The sequence below is a fragment of the Megascapheus bottae genome, chromosome 10 (genome assembly GCF_031878675.1).
Source record: "Megascapheus bottae isolate mThoBot1 chromosome 10, mThoBot2.hap1, whole genome shotgun sequence".
Lineage (NCBI taxonomy): Eukaryota > Metazoa > Chordata > Mammalia > Rodentia > Geomyidae > Megascapheus > Megascapheus bottae.
This window is the reverse complement of record NC_143518.1, coordinates 9,157,654-9,178,814: the sequence shown is the minus strand read 5'-3', so window position 1 is coordinate 9,178,814 and position 21,161 is coordinate 9,157,654. Positions and strand designations below refer to the sequence as shown.

Below are 21,161 nucleotides of genomic sequence, written 5' to 3'. Positions count from 1 at the left end.
ACACACTATAGAATCAAAGACCAAAATTTTCAGTTAGATTTATTTTTTCTGTCAAAAATATACTTGCTCAAACCTCAGGTATTTATAGAGATGAAAAAAAATACTGAAGGGTAAATCAAGCTCTTTGAGAAAGCAGCCAACATTGACAGGGTGACAGTGATTTTTTGCATCAGGAGACAAATGAGAGCCTTAGTGACCCCACAAAAATGGGCCCAGCGTGAACCCAGGGTGAGAAGGGTTGGGTTGGAGCCCAAGTGTAACAACTTATCATCCTAATGAGCCTACGTGAACTATTGCATCAGGGTCCCCATGAGAAAACTTTGTCCTCTGTCCATTGACTTCCCAGAGGTGATGTGGAGTGCACTGAAAATTATTTCATCCTCATTCAAAAGAAGACTTCTGATAACATGAAGTCAGTGACTCTTTCACTGAAGACCCATGAAGAGTTCTCATAAACAAAGGAAACATTAGTATTTCAAATCCACCAGGTGGGTGTGAATATTGTATCTTTGCAATCCTGTAGGAAAGGTAGTCAAAAGAGAAACCATCACGGTCCATGTGTGAACAAGCATGTACAAAGCAGCCTTTTTCTATCTGTAAGTGCTTTCAAACAAGGAGCTGATCTAAGTAAATAAAAACTGCGAAATGTACAACTATATACAATCCTGTGAAACTTCATACATTATACGTCATAGATATGTAGTATGGTGATTTTATGCATTAATACAATGTAAAAATATTAAGGATAATTATATTTAGAAAATACAGGGTAAATGTTTATGAAAACTTTTTGGACAATTTCAAATCCCGTATTTGTTTTTCCTAAATTTTGCTAGATCATATTGCCAATGTACAAAGGCCTTCTCAAATTTTAATGTCTATGTAAATGTAGACACCTGTAGTATTGGTGATACAAATACCATTGCTAGGAGTCAGAAAATCAAAAGGAGCAACTGGCTCATGCCTGTAATGCTTGCTATTCAAGAGGATGAGCTCTGAGGACCATGTTTCAATGCCAGCCGAGGTCAAAATTAGTTACTCAATAAGATGAAGGTTCAGCCTGTGAAAAATGAATGCTCTTCCTTCTTTTGCTCACATCAGGTAAATGCAGGGGCCTCATGGCCAACCACACAGTGGAGCTGGACTTCATCCTCACTCAGTTTTCCGATAGCAGGAAGATCCAGGCTGTGCATGGCTTTCTCTTTCTGCTCATTTACTTAGAAACCATCTTGTGGAATCTTGTCATCTTCACCCTTGTCACCATGGACCAGTGTCTTCACACCCCCATGTACTTCTTCCTGAAGAACTTATCTTCCCTTGATGCTGGCTTCATCTCAGTCACGGTCCCTAACCTCATTCTAAACTGTTGGACACACAGCAGCACCATCTCTTTCGCAGGATGTGTGTGTCAGCTCTTCTTGGTGGTTCACTTTGCTGGGTGTGAGCTTTTTCTCCTCACAGGCATGTCCTGTGACCGCTATGTGGCTGTCTGTCACCCTCTACATTATGATGTCATTATGAACAAGGGAGTCTGCATGCAGATAGTAGCTGCTTCTTGGCTGTTTGGTTGTCTGATTGGGGTCTTGTACTCGATGGGAACTTTCTCTCTGTCCTTCTGTAGCTCCAGAAAACTCCCACAGTTTTTCTGTGATGCCCCCTCTCTACTGAAGATCTCTTGTTCTAAAATGCATGTCACCATTGATGTTAGTGTGGCAATTGGAATCCTAGGTGGATTTTTCTCCATGTTGTGCATGGGGATTTCTTATACTTACATATTCAATACAGTCTTGAGAATGCCATCAACACAAGGGCGATCCAAAGTTTTCTTCACCTGTGTCCCCCATCTCATCGTGGTCACCACATTTGTAGTGACAGCTGTGTATGCTCATTTGAAGCCAGTCCCGGACTCCCCACACCTCATGGACTTTTTGGCATCTGCTTCCTATTCTGTGATGCCTCCATCCTTGAACCCTGTAATATACAGTCTAAGGAACAAGGAAATCAAAGCTTCTCTGTGGAAGCTCCTGTGGAAGCTATCTCACTTTAAGTGCTCTCGGGGAAAGCAACAGAGCTATCACTATCACCAAGAAATCCTAAAGAATATCCCTTGTCATTTATGCGTATTTGAGAAATTGAATAGATAATTTGTAGGATAAGGAAAATAATTCAGTATCACACAGTGATCTTTATTTTTATCTCAAAATTTTAGAACAATGACCCATCATCAGCCTTGTCACATAACCAATTGATTTAGGTATGTGTTACTTAGAGTAATCTATGTAATTCAGTTTGAGTGACCCCATGATGTGATCCAGATTGACTTCTCAGTGCCACATATATACAAAAAGTGTAAATGATTCTGTGGCTCAAGTGGTACAGCCCTAGCCTTGAGAAAGCCCAAGGACAGTACTCAGGCCTGGGTTTAAGCAGGATGACTGGCAAAAAAAAACAAGAAAAGAAAAAATTGTATTATAATAAGGTGTATGCAATGGGCAGATTACCAAATATTCACAATACAATCACATCAAATCCTTTTTTTCTTTTTTATATATATTTTTATTGTAATTAATAAAAGGGTTACATGATATTTGCCAGATAGAAGGTGCATTAATTCACGTATATTGATACCCTTTCACATGTCTTGGTACCCATTACCCTCCCCTCCCTCCTCCCCATCTTGGTTTTCCCCCCTTCCCTATCCAATTTCAAATAACCAAATACAAATAAATCCAATATATCAGATAACAAAGTGAGATACTATAACAATATGAGATAACCAAGGGACAGCAAAAGAGATGAGAGATAACATAGTACATTAAGGACAACAATCATTCATTATATGGCTTTTGTTTCAATATCCTGGAGGTCTTTTCAATTAGCTTCATACTATATGGCCTTATATATCAAGGTTTTGCTCTATTGCAGATCTCTACTAGTAGATCAAATCTTAAAGGCTAAAAATATTTTAAATTTTTTCTCGTTTTACCCATCAGGAATAATATTTCTGTGGTTGATGGTCTTACAATGCTGACATTGTTGGTGAAGTGTTGTCTTAAATTGGAAAATAAGATCAACTTCCAGGGCTAGAATAGTTGAGGAAACATCTTCCTCACTAGAGACTTTAAAAATGAAGGGAGAGCCGGGAGTTTGCCTTGTGGTAGAGTGCTTTTTTAGCATGCACGAAGACCCGAGTTTGATTCTTCGGTACCACATAGATAGAAAAAAGCTGAAAGTGGTGCTGTGGCTCAAGTGGTAGAGCTCTACCCTTGAGAAAACCCAAGGACAGTGCTCAGGCCCTGAGTTCAAGCAAGGACTGGCAATAAATAAATAAATAAATAAATAAATAATAAAATAAAATAAAAATGAAGGCAAACCTTCCAGCTACATAGGAGTTTAGCTAGTTGTGACCTGCATTGTGATTTTAAATTACAGAATGAGAAAATAACGCTGGTTTTCAATTGACATAATGAATACATTATGATTCTAGCAATAAAAGTAAGCACAAGACTTCAATTTTCTCTATAAATTACCAAACTTATGAATTTTTGTACAGATACTGGAGTCAATATCGTGAGGAATGTTCTGGAAAACACGATTCAAATACTTCTGTAGTATGTTAAAATATGATGTATTTATGTGTATTATCTAATGTAATATGTCATTTTATGAATAACTGCCATAAACTCTCATGTATTTTTCATCATCTGTCATGTTAAGTTTAAAGTTTTGGAATCAGATTTACAAAATATCATTTAAATAAGACTAAATTTTTCTGAGTCTTTAATTTTTTACTACCATAGTTTTTCCATTGTTTGACAACATTTTTTCTGTTAAGATGAATATTGGAGTCCCTAGCCATTGTACATAATTTTTCCAACATAGATAATAGACATGTATTACACTTGTTTATGCACTTTCTACATGTATTTAAATAAAAATATAAATGTAAAATGTACATTTTTATTGTGGAAGTTAACTGAAGAATATTGGTATAAATAGTGTTGTAGCATGGCAAACTGAGGTCAGGCCTTAGAGGAATGTGGTGCAGGGAACAAATAACATTCTTACACATGTCACAGTGAAATAAAGTCGAAAAAGTGTCCATCAGTTTTTAACAAGTAACAGTTTATGATTCATATTATTCTGTAATGCAGACAGAATAATTGAAAGGTCAGAAGCAAAAGCAATAAAATTGGGTGGTTATGATCCTTTTCAGTTGTTGTAACAAAGGACTGCAGGTACAGACCTGGATTGAATTTTTTTTGCCAGTACCGGGCTCGAGCTCAGGGCTCGAGCATTGTCCTTGGACTTTCTCAAGGCTAGAGCTCTACCACTTGAGTCTCAGCACTACTTTTGGCTATTTTGTATGTATGTGGTACCGTGGAATTGAACACTGGTCTTCATGCTTACTAGGCAAGCACTCTGCCCTAGGCTAAACTCCTGGCCCCTGGGATTGAATTTTTGAATTATTAAATTTTTCTCTCACAATTCCGAGATGCTAGGCCCAAATCTGGGCATTTGGTATTATGTCTGGTAGAACATGTTCTGGTGCTAGTGAGGGTCATCTCATGATGCCTCTCATAACAAGAAGAGTGAGACATGTGCGAGTTGTGTTATGCACTCCCCCATATTTGGTAGGAACAGGAAGTTTCTGCACATCTCCTGTGTCCAGAGATTTGAAACCAGTATAAACATCACTGTTTGTGTAATATAAAATTTCACATAATTTGGGAAGGGAGTTTGGCCTAGTGGTAGAATGCTTGCCTAGCATGCACCCAGGTTGGATCCTTCCGTACCACATGCATAGAAGAGTAATGCTGGAAGTGGTGCTGTTGCTTACATTATAAAGCACTAGCCTTGAGGAATGCTCAAGGATAGTGTTTAGGCTCTGAGTTCAAACCCCAGGACTGGCCAAAAAATTCAGATAATTCATATATTTATATATACATATATATATATGTAGTTGTGCATAAAAAATTATTTCTTGGACCCAGAGTTTAGCCTAGTGGCAGAGGGCTTGCCTAGCATGCACAAAAACTGGGATTCATTTCCTCAGTACCACATATATAGATAAAAGCCAAAAATGGTGCTGTTACTCACGTGGTAGAGCTCTAGCCTTGAGAAAGTCCAAAGACAGTGGTCAGACCTGAGTTCAAGGCCCAGGATTGGCAAAAAATTTCTTTCTTTATGGTGATGGCTCACACTTATAATCCTAGCCACTTAACATGTAGAGAGATCTGAAGATGGAGGTTGAAAGACAAACCAGGCAAGAAAATTCACAAGACCCTTATCTTTAGGTAAGAACTAAAAAAACCCAGAAGAAGAGCTGTGGATCAAATGTCAGCACAATGACCTTGAACAAAGAGAGGTTGGGGAAAGCACCTAAACCCTGTGAACAACAGACACACAGAAATTTCTTTCGAGTAAGGGCAAAAAAAGATGAAATGAGCAAATATACAAAGCAAAATCTCCTAAATAAATGAAGAAAACTTTCTATATTTCATTTTTAAAGTTTTTTATTTCATTTTATTGTCAGGACAATGTATAAAGGGGTTACAGTTACATTCGTCAGGTAATGGGTACATGACTTCTCCAACCTTCTCATATATTGTCCCCATTTCCTCCTTCCACCTCCTCCCAATCATCTTGCTTTCCCCCTTCTGTTCCCTATTTCAAATAAACAAATAAACATATGCAGTAATCTTGTGATGTCAAAATCCGAAGAAGATAGAAGTATCTCTTGACAAGTACATCTGTTTAGTTTCATACAAACAGAATTCCTCTGTGAATTTGCCTTTAAATCACTCACCAGTTTAAACCTGAAGCTTGGCTAGTGAATGGCTTCAAGACTGTGCCAACTCCAGGGGCCACTAAGAGTGCAATCCTCAGCAGTGGGCTAGGCTAGGGTGCAGAAGCACCATCAGGTGGGTATTATATTAGAGATCATGGCATATTTTCTTGATCCATTCATCATCTTGGTTGATTACAGAATCTTGGCTCTGGCAGTCAATGTGGCAATGAGCATAGCTCTGCTGGTATCTTTAATAAAGCCTTGTTTTTGTTCTAGTGCATAATTGCACTAGACTGGGAATTGCTGGGTCATAAGAAAGCTCTATGTTTATTCTTTTTGAGAACCTTCATACTGTTTTCCAAAGTGGTTGAAGAAGTTTATATTCCTACCAACATTGTGGCTGAGTTCCCTTTTGGCCACATCCTTACCAGCATAGAATTCTACTTATCCACCAGAGAGAATTATTTTGTACTTATAAGGAAATGGAAAGTCTTGGAAAAAAATTTTTGGCCTGTCCTTGGCTTGAGCTCAGGTCCTGAGCACTGTCCATGGGTTTTCTCAAGGCTAGAGCTCTACCTCTTGAGCCACAGCACCACTTCTGGCTTTTTTTCTATGTATGTGGTACTAAGAAATTGAACCAGGGTCTTTGTGTGTGGTAGACAAGCACTCTACCAGTAGGCCAAACTCCTGGCCCTAGGAAAAATTTTAATTAAGCCAACTAATCCAGATGTAAAGAAACACAACTTGCTTAGTTTCCCTAAACTTGTTGTAAATTGAATGTTTCTCATAAATCTATATGTAAACATACTGCCTGGAAAAGAGAATCACAGAAAGAGAGAAAGAAAGAGAGAAAGAAAGAAAGAAAGAAAGAAAGAAAGAAAGAAAGAAAGAAAGAAGATGCTTCAATGGCTACAATTTATTAGAAATTATTTTAATGCTGACAAAATTCAAGCTGTTTCATGTTTGCTATAATGTGTGAATTATTATTATTCTTTTATGTGGAATAATAGCTTTATTCCTAACTCCTGCATATATTTTTCTATAGTCATATAAGAAACAGTGAGAATATTGTATTGCTATACTCATATGTTCATTTTTCAGAGCTAGCTTAGATCACAAACAGACTTTCCTTTCTCAGAGGTGTTGGGGACCGAGTAACACCATGTCTAAAAACTTTCTGCTAAGACCTGTAATAGGGGTAAACACGTGGACCTCTTTGTCCTGCCCACCTGTTGTGCTGATAGGCTAAGGCATCTAATATAAGGAGGAGAAATTTGGGGAATAGAGAGAGAGATTTTCCTGCCATGATGAAGCTGCCTGGCGTCTCTGTTTGTGCCCCTGGGTAAGAAGGCTGAGTATGGGAGGACAGTGGGCCCTCTTCTCCCATGGCTTGGCCTGGTCAGGGCGTGTCTATCCCCATCCCTCCTATAAGTCAAGAGGGACCGGGGATGAAGGACCCCGACAGAGAGGGAACATAGGAATAAATATAATTGGATAAAAAATATGATTTACATTTACTGACAGCTCCAAAACTATATATGAGCTCAAATTTAAATATCCCATCATTTAGAACATGGATTGTAACACAAAGCAACCAACGTACACTGAGCACCATCTTATGTTCCACTGGTGAGGAGGCAGGTGGGACTCTCAGTGACCTTAGGGGAAAGGTCACAGCAGGAGCACAAGGATCATCAGGTCCAGGTTGCATACTCATATCACCATTGAGAATGAGGCTCCATATAGAAATGCATCATGGTCCCCATAGGACTGGGTTTGTCGTCAGCCCTTTGACTTCCCAGAGGGTAATGCAGAGTAAATTGGACATTATTCCCTTCTATTAAAAACAGGACTTAAATTGAGATGAAATCACTGACTTTTCCCTTCTCAACATGAATAGAAGAGATCAAATATTAGCACTTTGAATCCTATAGGTGAATCTGAAGACTGGAGCTTCATAATATTGGAGAAAAGTAATGAGGTAGAATGTCACCATAGCCTATGTACGATCATGTGCAAAGAAGTGTTTTTCTATATGTAAGTGCTTTCAAATAAGGTGCTTATTTATGCAGAATATAAATTTCCCTTTAAAGTATTAGATTGGTTGATACATGCTCATAAAAAGTGATTTCACTGCTGTAGCTTGTATTTATGAGGTGTAGTGTATTTGATACAATATTTCATATAAAATATCCAAACCAGAGCAATTCTCATTTTCACCCTGAAAAGTTTTCTTTTGTGTTGGAGACATTCAAACTCTTATGCTTTTGTCCCAGAATCTGCCACACCACCTTTTACCCTCATTGCAGATTTCAAGGTCCAAATTTGCTTTATAGCCCTGATAGGTGATGTTGTCTCTTAGAGATGGTTAAGTAAACCTTAATTTTCAGAAATCATAAGAACAATTGCCATTATAATAGCATTTCCTATGATAGACTGAACTTCATATTTCAAACAATGGTAATCCCATCAACTATTTTCACCCAGTAATGGTATATTTAAAATTAATATATGATATTCAGTTGCATAGGAGATAATTACTTGACTGAAAATAACATAAGGGCCATTATTTTCTACCTTTTAACTTTAATGAGAATGAATAACTTTTTAAGCTTTCCAAACTTGAATTATGAGAAGACCGGAGAACAAATTTCCAAATATTCTAGCACTTTTTTCTTATATTAAATACTGAATTTGGTAAATATTATATACATATAGGCATAAACATTAATTGAGAGATGGAAGAATTTATTAAATAATTAGAACTAGAAGTTACAGAGTAGCCAAAAAACTCTAAATTTCTAAACTTAGAAAGCTCCATGAGCGTTTTCAATTCTATTCTAATTGTTCTTATGTTCATTTATAGTACCTTAGTACAAAACCTATTCGTGAAAGCATTCAAAGCTAGATCCCTTCTGAAAAGGAATTGATATTTTGTTAAAGAGGCTAAATTTCCAAGAAGTATAATGCCAAAGATGAAGCAACAAATACATGATTAGTGAAGCCATAATCTGCACAGCAACTTACTGCAATTTTTAAACACCTCATTCTTAGTATCAGGAAGAAAGCCACTTCTCTAAAACAGTGCACCTCTTGTTCAGTCTGATTTCACAGCGTCCTGACCTTTCACACTCGCCCTTAAGTGCCTCAGACAAATTATAAGATAGACATAGCAACTTAAGCACTTCTTACAGACCCATTTTCAGTTAGAAAAATAGATCATTACCATCCATATTGTGCTTGAGATCAAGGTCTATAAATTTCTGTTGTCTCATAAGACGAATAAGTTGTCATGAGATGTATAAAGTTGTCACTTGCACAATTGAAAAGGCTTGGCAAGTTGGATAGGGGTCAGTGGGGGCACTTAATAAATTATTCTTTTGGAAAATGATATACTTATTAGAGATGTGGAATATATTTTGAAATATTCCATTACTGTATTCAATTTAATATAATTATCTTTTGTTGCCTACATGACTACTACTTACATTTCATTCTGCCTCACACACTAAGTAACTGAGTTACCTAGGGAGAGCCACCTCTTCTCTAGTGCTGTCATTTGGTATAGTGTATTTATTAATAACTAATCTCACTAGAAATACAGTAAGTAAGGGAGTAAGTTGCAGAATGTGAGAGACTTAGAAAGCAATCAGAATGTATAGAAAAGCTAAGGGAATAAGCCTATGCATCAGGAATTTTAAAGTTTCCCATATTATCACCCATACCTACTATTGCTTATAATTGTATGACACAGTTCTATAATTGTATTTTTCAATTTTCTTTCTTCATTATTATCTTTAAGTAGTTTTAAAAAGGAGTTGCCATTAATGAAGGAGTTTGATTTTTAATTTTTTAAATTATTTTATTTTATTGTCTGGATAATATATAGAGGGGTTATAGTTACATTCATCAGGTAATTAATGGGAACATTACTTCTTGAAACTTGATACTCCATCTCATGTCTTTGTCTCCCTTTCCCACCCCTCACCCCCTAACAAATAATCTTTTTCCCCTTCCCTTGTCTGTTTCAAATAAATAAATATATATACAATGTACTAGGTAACAAAGTCAGTTTTTAATTTTTATATTCCATTTTACTTTAAGTTTTTCAAGTCTGTACAATATATTTAACAATACAAAGAAATAGAAAATGTTTTGTTCTCAATGAAAATGTAACTTCCCATTACAATCATGCCCATACACAAATATATTCAATGCAACTTCCCTTTGAAATTTCTTAAAATTCTTTTGTAAGATGAGTTCATTTAGCTAACAATTCAGGATAAAATGTTAAATTACAGAGTTTATTAATTTTTTAATATTTATTGTATTCTATATTCGAATTTAAAAAAATCCTATGCATTCAAAACTTCCTAGGAATGCTTTTCCTCTTATTAAAGAAAAATAAAAATAAAAATATTGATTATGTGTTTATCATTATAGCTGGTTCCTTACATTATCTTTCTTACATGTATGTGAATTTAACATAATGAAATGATTTGAAAAACAGAGAATGAGAAGATAAGAAGAATAGAACTGAGTGAGGAAAAGAAAGAGGCAAGGAGAGAAGGAAGCTTCAATTCAGATTGTGCCCCCCAAATAAACAAATAAGTAAATAAACAAATAAATGGATATTTTAAGGTCATAAACTGTGACATGTATTTAACAAAATAAAAATCTAAATGCTTTTGATTAAAATCTTGATTTTGTCAAGATAAAATGCATGGTTAAGCAGTGAAATGCACTATGGGAGATCTCAGCAAGAGATGAACATATGTCTGTCCTTCTTTTGCCTATAGGCTTTCAGTACAGTGAAAGTCATGGCCAACCTGACAGTAGAGACAGACTTCACGCTCACCCAGTTCTCAGACAGCAAGCAAATCCAGATCTTCCTTGGCTTCCTGTTCCTGCTGATCTACCTGGAGTCTCTCATGGGGAATCTTCTCATTTTCACCCTTGTCACTGTGGACCCGTGTCTTCACACCCCTATGTACTTCTTCCTGAAGAACTTGTCCTTGCTTGATGTGGGCCTCATTTCAGTAACTGTCCCAAACCTCCTTCTGAACTCTTTGACTCACAGAAGCATCATCTCTTTCCCAGGCTGTGTGTGTCAGGTCTTGTTAGTGATTCATTTTGTTGGGTCTGAGTATTTCATCCTAACAGCCATGTCCTATGACCGCTATGTGGCCATCTGTCACCCGCTGCACTATGAGGCCATAATGAACAATAGACTCTGTGTGCAGATGGTGGCTCTTTCTTGGTTCTTCGGCAGTATCTTTGGAGTTTTAAACACAGCTGGAACTTTCTCTCTTTCTGTGGCTCCAGAAAACTCCCACAGATTTTCTGTGATGTCCCCTCTCTACTGAAGATTTCTTGTTCTAGGAAGCATATCATCACTGATGTTAGTGTCAGCATGGGGATCATGTATGGATTTCTCTGCCTTGTGTGCATTGGGTATTCATACATTTACATCTTCAATACAGTGCTGAGAATGCCCTCCCTACAAGGCCGGTCCAAAGCCTTCTCCACCTGTGTTCCCCATCTCATAGTCGTTACCACATTTACAGTGACAGCTGTCTTTGCCCATTTGAAGCCAGTCCCTGACTCTCCTCACCTTGTGGACTTTTTGGCATCTGTTTTCTACTCAGTGATGCCTCCATCTTTGAACCCAGTAATATACAGTCTGAGAAATAAGGAAATCAAGACTGCTCTTAGGAAGCTCCTGTGGAGACTACATGACTGTGTTATGGGAAAACAATATTTGGAATGACAAATGATATGGCTTTGCATTTTGTTGACCATTTTTCTCTATAGCCATATATTTAGTGATCTTAATATACATGTGTTATTTTTAACATAATAGAAGCAGACCTATATTTTGTTTGCTCTCAAGAATTTTGTTTCACATATTACAATATAATTACAAGCTCAAGTTAACAATTTAAAGTGCATCTTGGCCTGAACAAGCTTGACATTCAGTTCATGTTATTCAAACTTCAGATCTTCAGTCACAGAATCTGAATGACATTACAAAGCTTCTAATTTCTACCTACTTAGGGCCTGAAATACAGTGCTTAATGCTGCAAAAAGAAACAATTATGATTGCATTAAAAAGCTTGGGATGCATAAGTTCTCAAAATGGTCACAATACAATTAGATCAACCCTTACTAGTTGAGAGTAGCAGAGAGTTATGTGCCTGTTGAGGAGCTATATTTACAATGATGAAATAGATCTTATAAGCTACAGAATGAGTGTAGCTTCTATGGATAAAAAAGGTTAAAAAGACACATTCTCTAGAAACACCAGGAAGAATGAAGGCCGCCCAGGTGACCAGACAAATCTGCATTTCCACCCCAAATTATGTAAGTGGAAAATAATTCATATCTTGCTTTCTAAATTTTCTAAATTTTTGTTACTGGTTCTGGGGCTTAAATTCTGCACAGGGGCTCTGTCCCTGAAAGTCTTTTTGTATAAAGCTATCCCTGTACAATTTGAACCACAGCACAGATTCCTGGTTTCTAGTTAAGACACTAATTCCATCCTCAAGGGCCCCAATGTCATAATTTAAAGACCCCATAGAAAGTTCTGCAACAGGATGCTTTTCAAGATCTGCTATATTTTCCAATTGAATTTAGAAAGAAGGTGAATCAACAGGGACTCTGTTCTTCCTAGGTGCAGGGGGTGAATTAAAATTACCAATATATTCATTAGAGATATGAAAACAAAATTTTAAAGATTATAGCTCTTATTTTACTGACAATTACTTGGACATAGTCATTTATTGTATGACAATTATTTTTGTACATATACATTATCATCTGTTATCTAAAATTTTTCCCAATACCATTGCTAACTTTATTATGAGAATGAGGATCCTGACATCCTGTACATATTTGGTTAACAGAGATGTCAGACACTATGTTTTTATTTGTATTTAAAATTGTGGAGGCATTCTTACCAAGTCTGACAATAGCTCCAACACTAAGAAATCATTTTTCAAATCTTTATACTGCTCAGACCATGCATGCAAATGGGATACTCCAGGTTTTCTTACTTCTATGGAAACACTGAATAAAAAGTAATTAGAATAAATTACACAATGCCGGAAGCCAGAGTTTGGGATCCATCCAGTTATATTTACCTTAAAATGTAATGATCAGTAGGAAATAAGCCAAACTATTATTCAGTATCAATACATAGAACAGATTTGAAGAAAGGAGTAAGTTTTGATATCTGTGACTATGCAAAAGAACATACCAAAAGCTGCAGTTCTAAAACCTTACAGATCAATCTAATGTATTTTGTTCATCTTTGTTTCACTCTCCAAATTGAGTGGCATTCACAAGAGTCTTTGAATCAATATGCTAAAGATCTCATGTTGCAGAACTCTGGTTCTGCTGGAAGTCTTGCTACAGAATGTCCTGCCTATAACTCATGAGGTGACAAAGATCATAAGTGCTCATCTCCCAATATTATGATTGAACTCAACACACACTTGCTATTACAATAAGGTGAAGGAAATTCCAATGTCAAATTTCCTTCCACTCTTTTATACCAAGCACTAATGCTTTTATCATTCACACTGTCAAGCTCACAGGGCAGCGTGTATTTAAATTTTTCTACCTGTTAATGGGAACATTACTAATTCTATGTTTTTTCTAAATGATTCCTTAACTATGTTGAAATATGTGTATGGGAAAATGTGTCCTAATGAGTTATCTGTGCTAGTTTCATTAAAAATGAATGAGATGTAGGTTCTATAATGATTACACAAAATTATCTGATTTATTTTCCCAGGAAAGTGAACCTAGCATCTTTGAATAGATATAATAATATACAGACAGGTTCTAAAATTCAAATAAAGAAAAAATTCAAAAGGAAACTAAAAATTTCCAGAAGGCATAGTTCCAGTGAAGGATTTGGATCCTGAGACCTTAATTGTACCTAGGACCAGGCTACCCTATCTGTGACAAATTAGGTGAAAGCAAACACATAAGAGTACAGCTCACCCCTCCATTTGGTATAAACTTTACATGGATTTGCATGAAAAAAGTCTTTATACATAAAGTCATTCTCACTATAATTACTTCTACTATGTTACAATTACTTGATCTTATCTCTCCATGCATTTCCCACTTCCCCTTGAAGAAATTTAAAAGTATTAGGTAGTGCCAATAGTTTGGCTTAGTAGTAGAGTGCTTGCGTAGCATGCACGAAGAACCAGGTTTGATTCCTCGGTACCACATATATAGAAAAAAGCCAGAAGTGATACTGAAGTTCAGGTTGTAGAGCTCTAGCCTCAAGAAAGTCCAATGACAGTGCTCAGGCCCTGAGCTCAAGCCCAGGAATGGCAAAAAAAACCCCACCACCACCAACCAAAATCACCCACAAGTATCAGGATCAGGTATCCTGAACTTTGTAGAGTGAAGCTTGTGTGTGTGTATGTGTGTGTGTCTAGGTGTTTCTCTGTGGGTCACAACTTACCCATAACTAAGTAAAATTGTTACATACCAGTTGAAAGATTTTAATTATTACTACAAATTAGAATTCTCAGTTCGTGCTGTCAATGTGGACTGGAGAGATATAAACTGAACAATTATTTCACAATACTGACATTATGAAAATTGAGGATTAAAAAATAGAAATTTTGATATAAAATATGTAAGTATTATAACTAATTTTTATAGTTTCTATCTGTTGAGATGAAAACTTTTTAGAGATGAGGGACTAAATTATGAGATGAAATAATTTCATATTTCTAAAATTATGTCAATCATTTGCATAGTATTTACTTTGCAGAGGTTTCAATTGGTCAGTTGAGTGCAGATAACTTTGTGAAAGTTCTGGAAAGAATTTATCATAGCTGGAAGTTGTTCTGAATCAGCCAAACCTTTCTGCTCCTCATTTCTTTGCAACCAGTTCCGCATGAATGTTTTTCTCTTCCATTTGTTTACTTTTTACTTTTAATATTTCATAAGTAACATATAATTTCATAATTCATAAGTATGTTGAAATGTCATGGAAGACTTTTTCATTCCCTTGGGAGAAAGATACCATGTTTTTCATTAAACTTACATTTTTACATCCTTCATTTATCTTCCAGTGGTTTCATATTTGAAATCAAGACACTGAGAAACTGGTTACTGTTCTATAATTGAATATTAGGTCCTGAACTTCATATTGTCCAGCATGAATGTTAGGATACAGCCCATTGTTATCACTGACAGATTTTTCCTTCATCTCCAGGAATGGTTTGACTCATTCCACAGTTGTAAAAGCTAATGTTCATAGGACTCAGCTACCACTAACTCCTATTGATAAAGATCTTTTTATACAGTTAAAATTATTCAGTAACTTCTGTATTTTACTTTTATTTATTTTTTATTTATTATTATTTTATTGTAAGAGTATGGTACAGAGGGGTTACAGTTTGATAAGATGAAGAGTACATTTTTGTTGACCATTGTTACCCCTTTCCTTGTTTTCTCTCATTTCCTCTCCCTCCTGACTCCCCTTTCACCTAAGATGTAACATAATGTCTTGTGAATATTGCTGTTGAATTGGTTAACTCTATATCCTTAGTCTCAACATTTTGTTATTTTCCTTTCCTTCTCCAAATCAGATAAATGAATTTTTAAGACACTGGGCACCATAATCAAAAACTGATAAGAAATAATTTAAACTGGAAGATGTTAAAGTTTCTACCTTAAAAATACTTTATAATAAAATGTGTTTTTATTATAAGTACTTTTCATTTAACCAAGCAGTATATGAATACAGACAAGGCATCTTAATCAATGTTACCCCAAAGCTCTCTATTTATTACAAATTGTATATATTACCCTATAGTTTGTATTATATTGTTCAGCCTACAGTGAATGTGTAAGAATTCTTTGTGTATGATGCAGTGGATTATTATCAAACCACTTGGATCAAGATTGAGAAAGTTCAGTTGGTGACAAATGTACTTAATTCTTTTCATGAGCCAAATATGGTTAAATATCTCTGTAGTAAGCCCACTTAAATTTTTAAAGGTTAGCCCAAATATTTTCATTAATAAAACAAGTCTTTCAAATAAGCCATCACTTACCTTTTTTTTGCCAATCCTGGGGCTTGAACTCAGGTCCTGGGTTCTGCCCTTGGGTTTTCTAAAGCCTACAGCTCTACCACTTGTGCCATTGCACCATTTCCCGCTTTTCCTGTGTATGTGATACTGAGGAATCGAATCCAGGGCTCCCGGCAGGCTGAACAAGCATTCTATCACTAGGCCACACTCACAGCCCCAATCACCTACCTCTTTATAGTGCTATGCATGGATTTCAGTGATCACCATTTTCTCATTTTAAACTCTGCAGTTACCTCATGAATAAACGTGGCCAAATGGGCATCATCTGTTCCTTATGTCCACTGCTTCATTACAAGTGTGCTTATGTAGACATCTCCTGTCTCCATACAGAGGCACTGACTTCAATAAAAAAAATAAATATAAATAAATAAATACTAAAAAATAAATAAAAATAGAAATGTGAAGTGTGAGGATTAAGGAGGAAAAGAAGAGAAGCATACTAAAACCTCAAGGACCCTATCTATGGAATGCACATGAAACCATGCTTTACTTACTGCAAAAGTATCCTAAAAAACATTGCTGGATTAAAATATGCATTTCTGCAAATCCAATAACCTAGCCTATGTAATATATATGAAAGTTTACTTTCTTCTCAAGATCACTTACAGTATTAAACCCATTTTTTTATTTAAAATTCCCTCATTTGTAATCATTAGTGCAAACCTTGGTCTCCTAGCAGAGGATTATGTGAAAGTTTCTTTTCTTCACAAGAATTTTACATGATTTCTCTCAAGATCACTTACAGTATTAAACTTGTTTTTTTTTTAATTTTAAATTCCCTCATTTGTAATCATTAGTGCAAACCTTGGTCTCTCCTAGCAGAGGATTACAATAGCTCAAAACCTAGATACATTAGGCCATATAGGATGAGGCTAAATGAAAGGACCTCCAGCATATGGAAACAAGAGCCATATACTGTGGGATTGTTGTTCTTAATGTATTATGATATTTCTCATCTCTTTTGTTGTTCCTTGGTTATATTGTTACAATATCTCACCTTGTTATCTGGTATATTGTATATGCGTTTGTTTGTTTATTTGAAATAGGAAAGGGAAGAGGGAAAACAAAATGAGCGGAGGGATGGGGAAGGGGAAATGGAGACAAAAACATGAGAAGGGCTTCAATGTGTGTGAAGTAATGCACCATCTATCAGGCAAATATAACTGTAACCCTTCTATTAATTACAATAAAAAAGTAAGAAATTTAAAGTCTAAGTACTTTATTATTTACCATTTCTCTCAAATTTTAGTATACTGGATTTTATTCTCTGCACATTATCTGACAAAAATAGACTTTTGCAAAAAAAAATTAAGTATATTGAAATTTAGAGGAAATAACAAAACACTTAGGCTTTAAATTTTACAAAGGTGTCTTACCATGTTTTAACTAAGGTTGAAATCTCCTGATTCTGGTGGCTGACACCTGAAATCCTGCTACTCAGGAGGCTGTGGTATAAAGATTGTCAAAAGCCCAGGCAGGAAAGACTATGAAACTCTTTTCTGAAATTAGCCACCAAAAAGCTGAAACTGGATCTATGGATCAAATAGCAGAGTGCTAGTCTTGAGCACAAAAGCACAGAGATAGGACTTGGGCCCTGAATTTAAGCCTTTGAATTGACACACACACAAACATACACAAACTCTCTCTCTCTCTCTCTCTCTCTCTGGCGCTCTCTCTCTCTCTCTCTCTCTCTCTCTCTCTCTCTCTCTCTCTCTCTCTCTCTCTCTCACACACACACACACACACACACACACTCGCAAACAGACACACACTGTTTTGCTACTTCCATACACATATTATAAATCGATCATATATATCAACCTCCATGCTTCATATTTTTCACATTATGGGTAGTGAACATATTTTGTTGGATTGCTTTCTGAATACTTCATTGTTTGTACCTACATGCCTAGATGTTTTTTGTTTTTTGTTTTTGTTTTTGTTTTTTTTGCCAGTCATGGGCTTGGGCTCAGGGCCTGAGCACTGTCCTTGGACTTTCTCAAGGCTAGCACTCTACCACGTGAGCCTCAGCACCACTTTCGGCTTTTTGCTATGTATGTGGTACCAAGGAATCGAACCCGGGTCTGCGTGCATGCTAGGCAATCACTCTACCACTAGGCCAAACTCCTGGCCCCCCTACATGCCTAGATGTATATCACTTTGTTCCAATAATCACATAAAAACAACAGACTATATAACTAACACAGTAGAAATTTACTTTCTTACAATCCTAGACTCAGAAGTCTAACTTGAAGACAACAGCAGATTTTCTCTGTGCTGTTTTGCTTTATGCCACTTATCTCATGAAATCACATTATTTTCTAACTTAATGCTAAAGAAGGCTATCTGTAGAATATGTTCTACAGTTAACTTTAGATTTTTATAGAAACTGTTTAGTTTAAGTAGGAGTTAGTTAATGAATATTTCTTTTAAAATGTAGCTTTAGAAACATATGAAATAACTTGGTAGGCATATCTGTGTATATGTTTATAAGTATAGCTATGTAAAATAACATTAGACAATATTTTATGACAGATTAATATGTATTTATGACATACAAACCCTCAGTTTAATTTTAATTAGGGTCTAAAACCTAATTGCCAGTGATTATATATAGAGATGCCCTTCTTGAATACTTGTTCATTAAACATGACATTTGAAATATGATGTAAAAATAAATGTTAATAAATTATTTAATAAAAAAATAAAATAACATTAGGTAGAAATCTGAGATGTTCTGGTTACTTTTCATAAACTTGTAATCAAAATAAATGATTAAATTCTGCTGATCTGTATATTTCTATTTATCATGAGAACATTCACATTTCAATTGGGACATGAAACAAGATTACAGTTTTAACCAACATTAAAATTATAAAACTACTTTCAGAATGTTTTGTTCAATAGCAAAAAATTAATATAGGAAAAGAACACAACCTAGTACTTAAATATTGGCAAGAATCAGAGAAGGATTTGTATATCTGTGGCACTAGAAGACAAAATTATTTTGAAAAAATTAAAATACTTCAGAGTTCCACATCACACAGAAGGGCAAAGCTAGAGCCTGTGTTTACCAACTAACTGATGATCTTACTGAAGCTTCATAAACTATTGCACCAGGATCCCCATGAGAAATCTCTGTCCTCTGTTCATTGTTTTCCAGTAGGTGACGTAGAGTGCATGGAAAACTTTTTCAGCTTCAATCAAAAGAGGACTTCTGATAAAATGAAGTCAGTGACTTTCTCTCTTTCAATGTGGATGCAGCTCTCATGAAAAAAGGAAACGTTAGTACTTCAAATCTATCAGGTGAGTCTGAATTTTATAACATCCTAAGTCTACACGAAAGTTAGTCAAAGAGAAACCATCACAGTCCATGTGTGAACAAGCATGTGCAAAGCGAACATTTTTCTATCTACAAGTGCTTGCAAGCAAGGAATCAATTGAAGCAAAATCCAAACTACCATGAAATGTTCATTTTAACGATACAAAGTACTTTAAAACTTTATACATTGTACTTCATAAATGTGTAATGTCATGAAAATTTTATACATTTATACAACATAAAAATATCAGAGTAATTGTATTTAGAAAATGTAAATGTGCAGTGAAAAGTGTAAATGTGTATAGAAAATTGTTTAGAAAATATTTTGGGAGCATTACAAATGCCACATTTATTTTTGCTGAATTTTCCTAGTCTATGATTAGACATCATATTGGCAATGTTCACAGACCTACTCTTAATACATATATATATACATATATATATACACTAGTTTACTAGATGTATATACTACACACACACACACACACACACACACACACACACATATACAGTACAAATATGTGGTAGTTACTTGTAGAGATGGTTATACAAATATCATTATCAAGAGTCATGAACTCAACAAAGGGCCATTGGCTCATGCTTGTAATCCTTGCTACTCAAGAGGATGAGCTCTGAAGATCGTGTTTCAACTCCAGCCCAACTAATGCTCAGTAAGAGAAAGTCTCAGCCTGTGACAAATGAATGCTCTTCCTTCTTTTGCACACATCAGGTAAATGCAGGGGCCTCATGGCCAACCACACAGTGGAGCTGGACTTCCTCCTCACTCAGTTTTCCGACAGCAGGCAGATCCAGGCTGTGCACGGCTTTCTCTTTCTGCTCATTTACTTAGAAACCATCTTGGGGAATCTTCTCATCTTCACCCTTGTCACCATAGACCAGTGTCTTCACACCCCCATGTACTTCTTCCTGAAGAACTTATCTTCCCTTGATGCTGGCTTCATCTCAGTCACTGTCCCTAACCTCATTCTAAACTGTTGGACACACAGCAGCACCATCTCTTTCGCAGGATGTGTGTGTCAGCTCTTCTTGGTGGTTCACTTTGCTGGTTGTGAGCTTTTTCTCCTCACAGGCATGTCCTGTGACCGCTATGTGGCCATCTGTCATCCTCTACATTATGATGTCATTATGAACAAGGGAGTCTGCATGCAGATAGTAGCTGCTTCTTGGCTGTTTGGTTGTCTGATTGGGGTCTTGTACTCTATGGGAACTTTCTCTCTGTCCTTCTGTAGCTCCAAAAAACTCCCACAGTTTTTCTGTGATATCCCCTCTCTACTGAAGATCTCTTGCTCTAAAATGCATGTCACCATTGATGTTAGTGTGGCCATTGCAATCCTGTGTGGATTTTTCTCCATGTTGTGCATGGGAATTTCTTATGCTTACATATTCAATACAGTCTTGAGAATGCCGTCAACACAAGGGCGATCCAAAGTTTTCTCCACCTGTGTCCCCCATCTCATCGTGGTCACCACATTTGTAGTGACAGCAGTGTATGCTCATTTGAAGCCAGTCCCGGACTCCCCACACCTCATGGACTTTTTGGCATCTGCTTCCTATTCTGTGATGCCTCCATCCTTGAACCCTGTAATATACAGTCTGCGGAACAAGGAAATCAAAGCTTCTCTGTGGAAGCTCCTGTGGAAGCTATCTCACTTTAAGTGCCCTCAGGAAAGCAATAGAATTACCACTATCAAGAAATCCTGAAGAACGTCACTTGTCATTGATAGATATTTGAGTAATGGCATAGATTTTTTGTGATATAAAGAAAATAATTCAGTGTCACACCGCCATGTTTAGTTTTATCTTAAAAGTTTAGAATAGTGACACACTGTCATCGTCACAGAACCCATTTGAGTTAGGTATATGTTAGAGTAATCTATGTAATTCAGTCTTTGTGACTCCA

General features: G+C 36.2%; 2 protein-coding genes and 1 pseudogene across 2 annotated transcripts; all 3 read left to right on the top strand.

The window, feature by feature from the left end:
* The first annotated feature begins 1,118 nt into the window (after window positions 1-1,118).
* On the top strand, window positions 1,119-2,144 carry LOC150057474 (olfactory receptor 14K1-like). Its single transcript, XM_090340031.1, has one exon. The coding sequence runs from the start codon at window positions 1,119-1,121 to the stop codon at window positions 2,142-2,144; it is 1,026 nt and encodes a 341-aa protein (XP_090196157.1).
* An 8,467-nt stretch (window positions 2,145-10,611) lies between these two features.
* On the top strand, window positions 10,612-11,561 carry LOC150057473 (olfactory receptor 14A2-like; annotated as a pseudogene).
* An 8,426-nt stretch (window positions 11,562-19,987) lies between these two features.
* Window positions 19,988-20,962, top strand: LOC150057472 (olfactory receptor 14K1-like). The gene has a single exon (XM_090340030.1). The coding sequence runs from the start codon at window positions 19,988-19,990 to the stop codon at window positions 20,960-20,962; it is 975 nt and encodes a 324-aa protein (XP_090196156.1).
* Window positions 20,963-21,161: the final 199 nt, after the last annotated feature.

Coding starts and splice junctions, on each gene's coding strand:
- LOC150057474 (XM_090340031.1), top strand. CDS start 1,119: ATGGCCAACCACACAGTGGAGCTGGACTTCATCCTCACTCAGTTTTCC.
- LOC150057472 (XM_090340030.1), top strand. CDS start 19,988: ATGGCCAACCACACAGTGGAGCTGGACTTCCTCCTCACTCAGTTTTCC.